General features: G+C 44.2%; 1 protein-coding gene across 2 annotated transcripts; it reads left to right on the forward strand.

Annotated features, from left to right (window-relative positions):
• Positions 1–674: 674 nt before the first annotated feature.
• On the forward strand, positions 675–5,597 carry LOC116374806 (perforin-1-like). 2 transcript variants are annotated; one of them, XM_031829639.1, is made up of 3 exons: positions 675–818; positions 2,179–2,379; positions 4,030–5,597. In XM_031829639.1, exons 2-3 carry the CDS (start codon positions 2,221–2,223, stop codon positions 4,288–4,290), a joined length of 420 nt encoding a protein of 139 aa, XP_031685499.1. In that variant the 5' UTR covers positions 675–818; positions 2,179–2,220; the 3' UTR covers positions 4,291–5,597. The 2 variants fall into 2 exon arrangements, with proteins under 2 accessions (XP_031685499.1, XP_031685500.1); XM_031829640.1 differs by having other exon boundaries at positions 810–1,605.
• The last annotated feature ends 234 nt before the right edge of the window (positions 5,598–5,831 follow it).

Consider the following 5,831-nt stretch of genomic DNA (forward strand, 5'->3'; position numbering starts at 1 on the left):
CTCTCAGGCATACCGTAACCTACCTTTCATTATGTAATGAAACCATTTCTACCTCTGTTAACCATGACAACAACGTTGGCCCCTGTTGTCACCCACCTGTTGGAGGAAAGCCTTTTCTCTCAGGCATACCGTAACCTACCTTTCATTATGTAATGAAACCATTTCTACCTCTGTTAACCATGACAAGAACGTTGGCCCCTGTTGTCACCCACCTGTTGGAGGAAAGCCTTTTCTCTCAGGCATACCGTAACCTACCTTTCATTATGTAATGAAACCATTTCTACCTCTGTTAACCATGACAACAACGTTGGCCCCTGTTGTCACCCAGCTGTTGGAGGAAAGCCCTTTTCTCTCAGGCATACCGTAACCTACCTTTCATTATGTAATGAAACCATTTCTACCTCTGTTAACCATGACAAGAACGTTGGCCCCTGTTGTCACCCACCTGTTGGAGGAAAGCCCTTTTCTCACAGTCATTATGTAATGAGACCATCTCTGTTAACCCGTGCTTCATCCCAAATTTCACCATATTCCCTATATAGTGCTCTATTTTTGACCAGGGCCCATAGTGCTGTATAGAGAATAGGGTCCTTTCTGGGACGCAACATAGGATTTCAGTTCAAATCCCTGTTTGCCACGTAGTATAGGGAGTGCCGTCTCATAGCCAGCACCGTGGAGACTCATTGGCTGAGACGATGCTTGAGAACTGACCATATGTATGTTGCTATCACCTTTAGAGTGGAGGGGGCTGAAGGGACTGTACAGTATGTTATATTTACTGGTTAGAATGCACAACATTCAGAGGCTACAAGGCTGAGGTAAAGGACAGCCAATCCATATTTCTATCTCACACTCTCTCTGTAGTCATTTCTTTGTCTCTACTGGGTTTGTTTTTCTCAGAAGTATCTTGGCTTCTCTTTCTCACTGTAGTTTTCTTTGTCTCTACTGGGTTTGTTTTTCTCAGAAGTATCTTGGCTTCTCTTTCTCTCTGTAGTTTTCTTTGTCTCTACTGGGTTTGTTTTTCTCAGAAGTATCTTGGCTTCTCTTTCTCTCTGTAGTTTTCTTTGTCTCTACTGGGTTTGTTTTTCTCAGAAGTATCTTGGCTTCTCTTTCTCTCTGTAGTTTTCTTCATCTATACTGGGTTTGTTTTTCTCAGAAGTATCTTGGCTTTCCCCCTCTCTCGTTCTCTCTGTATGTGGCATGTGTATTTTCTTCTTCTCTCTCCTAGTTGATATCCCTAAACTGAACGAGACCTTGAAATGGATGTACATTGTTATTACATTGTTATGTGTGTATGTTTACGGCTTAAAGACAGTTTCTGCTCTGTGACAAGCTCATACACTCTCTTTAACCTCTACGGACCCCCCCCCCCCCGCGCGCGGGACGGTTGAGCTAACGTGCTCTAATGTGATTAGCATGAGGACCTTTCCAGGACATAGACATGTCATAGACATCATTTCAGAAAGCTTAAATCATTGTTAATCTAACTGCACTCTCCAATTTACAGTAGCTATTACAGTGAAAGAATACCATGCTATTGTTTGAGTCCACAAGAACAGGAAACTTCTAAGCACGGCAACTGGTTTAATACATTAATCTCTGAAGGTAAATCATGTACTTACATTCAGTAATCTGGCTCTGATTTGTCATCCTGAGGGTCCCAGAGATAAAATGTAGCATGGTTTTGTTTGATAAAATCTATTTTTATATTCAAATGTAGGAACTGGGTTCTACAGTTTGAAAATGCAAGTTTTTTTGGATGTATTATCTTTTACCAGATCTAATGTGTTATTTTCTCCTAAATTAATTTCACACTTCCACAAACTTCAAAATGTTTCCTTTCAAATGGTATCAAGAATATGCATATCCTTGCTTCAGGTCCAGAGCTACAGGCAGTTAGATTTGGGTATGTCATTTTAGGCAAAATGGGAAAAAAAGGGTCCAATCCTGTTGTATCTCTCTCTCTCTCTCTCTCTCTCTCTCTCTCTCTCTCTCTCTCTCTCTCTCCCTGTCTCTCTCTCTCTATTTCTCCCTCTCTCTCTCTCTCTCTTTCTCCCTCTCTCTCTATTTCTCCCTCTCTCTCTCTCTCTTTCTTCCTCCCTCCCTCTCTATCTCTCTCACTCTGCTTCTCTTCTCTCTTTCTCCCTCCCTCCCTCTCTGCTCCCCCCCCTCTCCTAGTTGTCTTCCCTCCACAGATCAAGCCCTATCTGACTGATAGCCATGTCCTCCTCCTCTCTTCTGTGGTGCCTGCTGGTGGTGTGTGTTCTGGCTGTGGCCCAGATCTATGCAGCAGAGGAACGTAAGGTCCTCAAGGTGTTCAACCTCAGAGCCAGCGACCTGAACAGCGGCTTGTTCCAGACCCCTGATGCCTACGTCAAGGTAAATCTCTCCTCACCTGAGTCACCTGTCCACCATGATAGCTGATGTAGTGCAAAATAGCCAGGTGCTAGTGCGATAAATTAGTAGATTAGAAGAGGTGAAATATCCTTCTCCCTTTATACTATGAACATCTGTGGGGGGGGGGGGGGGGGGGGCTTATACATCTAATCTAATGATGATAATGAAAATCATTGTAATAATGATGATGATAATGATAAGAATGATGATAAATCAAATCAATTCAAATTTTATTGGTCACATACACATGGTTAGCAGATTTTAATGCGAGTGTAGCGAAATGCTTGTGCTTCTAGTTTCCGACCGTGCAGTAATAACTAACAAGTAATCAAACAATTTCACAACTGCCTTATACAAACACAAGTGTAAGGGAATTCATAAGAATATGTACATATAAATATATGGATGAGCGATGGTCGTGCAGTATAGGCAAGATGCAGTAGAAGGTATAGAGTACAGAATATACATGTGATGAGTAATGTAGGGTATGTAAACATTATATAAAGTGGCATTGTTTAAAGTGGCTAGTGATATATTTATTACATCCAATTATTAATTATTAAAGTGGCTGGAGATGAGTCAGTATGTTGGAAGCAGCCACTCAATGTTAGTGGTGGCTGTTTAACAGTCTGATGGCCTTGAGATAGAAGCTGTTTTTCAGTCTCTCGGTCCCAGCTTTGATGCACCTGTACATCCCTTCTGGATGAAAGCGGGGTGAACAGGCAGTGGCTCGTGTGGTTGTCCTTGATGATATTTTTGGCCTTCCTGTGACATCGGGTGGTGTAGGTGTCCTGGAGGGCAGGTAGTTTGCTCCCGGTGATGCGTTGTGCAGACCTCACTACCCTCTGGAGAGTCTTACGGTTGTGGGCGGAGCAGTTGCCGTACCAGGCGGTGAAACAGCCCGACAGGATGCTCTCGATTGTGCATCTGTAAAAGTTTGTGAGTGTTTTCGGTGACAAGCCAAATTTCTTCACCCTCCTGAGGTTGAAGAGGCACTGTTGCGGCTTCTTCACCACGCTGTCTGTGTGGGTGAAACATTTCAGTTTGTCCGTGATGTGTACGCCGAGGAACTTAAAACTTTCCACCTTCTTCACTGCTGTCCCTTCGATGTGGATAGGGGGGTGCTCCCTCTGCTGTTTCCTGAAGTCCACGATCATCTCCTTGGTTTTGTGGATGTTGAGTGTGAGGTTATTTTCCTGACACCACACTCCGAGGGCCCTCACCTCCTCCCTGTAGGCCGTCTCGTCGTTGTTGGTAATCAAGCCTACCACTGTAGTGTCGTCTGCAAACTTGATGATTGAGTTGGAGGCGTGTATGGCCACACAGTCGTGGGTGAACAGAGAGTACAGGAGAGGGCTCAGAACGCACCCTTGTGGGGCCCCAGTGTTGAGGATCAGCAGGGTGGATATGTTGTTTCCTACCCTCACCACCTTGGGGCGGCCTGTCAGAAAGTCCAGGACCCAGTTGCACAGAGCGGGGTCGAGACCCAGGGTCTCCAGCTTAATGACGAGTTTGTAGGGTACTATGGTGTTAAATATTATTATTATCATTATTATCAGTATCATTATTCTCATCATCATCATCATCATCATCATTATTGTCATTATCATCACAAGTATCATTGTGATTTAGGTGTTTATGGGCTCCGGCTACGGCGGGAAGACAGAGGTAAAGAACAACAACCATGACCCCTGGTGGAAGGAGGACTTCAACTTCTTCAACGCCATTGAGAACGACCCCATGAGGCTGGAGGTGTACGACTCCGACCTGCTCTTCGACGACCTGCTGGGGACCTGCGAGCGCTCCATCAAGATTGGAACTTGGCAACATCAATGTTTCCTGAAGAAGGGAGGGAGCCTGTACTACTCCTACACCCTAGAGCCCCTACAGTAGACACTGTACTACTCCTATACCCTAGAGCCCCTACAGTAAACCCTGTACTACTCCTATACTCAAGAGCCCCTACAGTAGACCCTGTACTACTCCTACACCCTAGAGCCCCTACAGTAGACCCTGTACTACTCCTATACCCAAGAGCCCCTACAGTAGACCCTGTACTACTCCTACACCCTAGAGTCCCTACAGTAGACCCTGTACTACTCCTACACCTTAGAGCCTCTTCAGTAGACCCTGTACTACTCTTACACCCTCTTTAGTAAACCCTGTACTACTCCTACACCCTAGAGCCTCTACAGTTGACTCCATACTACTCCTACATTCTAGAGCCTCTACAGTAAACCCTGTACTACTCCTACACCCTAGACCATAGAGCCCAGTAGACCGTGTACTACCCCTACACCCTAAAAGCCTACAGTACACCCTAGAGCTCATTAGACCCCTTCCACATAGTTAAAACAAAATGTACTACTGATAGTCCTATATCCAGTAGAGGCCTCTTGTTATCTACAGCAACATCTGGTCACATGGTCTCTCTCCTCTTATCTATATTTACAACAACGTCCCATTTCGGACCCCTCATCTGTCACATGGATTTTTAATTCTCCTCAAACTGAGCTGAAAAACCGTCCTCCCCCTGACCTCATCCTCAGGCTCATCATAAGAGAATAGATTCTAGAACATTGAGCAGTACAAAACTCCACCTCCACCCTACAGTTAGTGTATTGTAATTAATGTCTACACTGATGTCTCTCTCTCAGTCTCCCACTTTGTGTATTTAACTGATTTGGGTATAAATCGGATCTCAGGGGGATCAGGGACCATGCATGACAAACAGTGCACCAGATTTAAGACTGTCCATGCACCAGATTTAAGACTGTCCATGCACCAGATTTAAGACTGTCCATGCACCAGATTTAAGACTGTCCATGCACCAGATTTAAGACTGTCCATGCACCAGATTTAAGACTGTCCATGCACCAGATTTAAGACTGTCCATGCACCAGATTTAAGACTGTCCATGCACCAGATTTAAGACTGTCCATGCACCAGATGTAAGACTGTCCATGCACCAGATTTAAGACTGTCCATGCACCAGATTTAAGACTGTCCATGCACCAGATTTAAGACTGTCCATGCACCAGATTTAAGACTGTCCATGCACCAGATGTAAGACTGTCCATGCATTGATTGTACTGTTATGCTCCTTCTAGCTCTGTGTCTGATTGGCTCTGTCCAACTGTCACTTCCGTGCTCACTCTACCATGGCATCAATTAATAAAAAGTAGATTCACTGCACATGGCTTTCAGTCTCTCTCATATTTTTTTTAGTTGTGTTGAAATGAGGCTCACTTACATGAAGGTCTGTTAGAAAAGGAACACAATTCTTAGAGAGTAACACAAATAAAAGGAAGTGATTTAAAGCTATACATGTGTGTTTTTACAGTTAGGACACAAATACCCGGGTCTTCCTGATTCACTATTGGTTCTATTTTAGGGCAGTTGAAAAGTTTGAAAACAAAGAAAATAAATAGCAT

This window comes from Oncorhynchus kisutch, linkage group LG8 (assembly GCF_002021735.2).
Source record: "Oncorhynchus kisutch isolate 150728-3 linkage group LG8, Okis_V2, whole genome shotgun sequence".
Lineage (NCBI taxonomy): Eukaryota > Metazoa > Chordata > Actinopteri > Salmoniformes > Salmonidae > Oncorhynchus > Oncorhynchus kisutch.

Bases quoted from the DNA above. Each gene is read 5' to 3' on its own strand.
- LOC116374806 (XM_031829639.1), top strand. From the start codon at position 2,221: ATGTCCTCCTCCTCTCTTCTGTGGTGCCTGCTGGTGGTGTGTGTTCTG. The intron at 2,380-4,029 runs GTAAATCTCTCC...ATTGTGATTTAG, and splicing joins CCCCTGATGCCTACGTCAAG to GTGTTTATGGGCTCCGGCTA.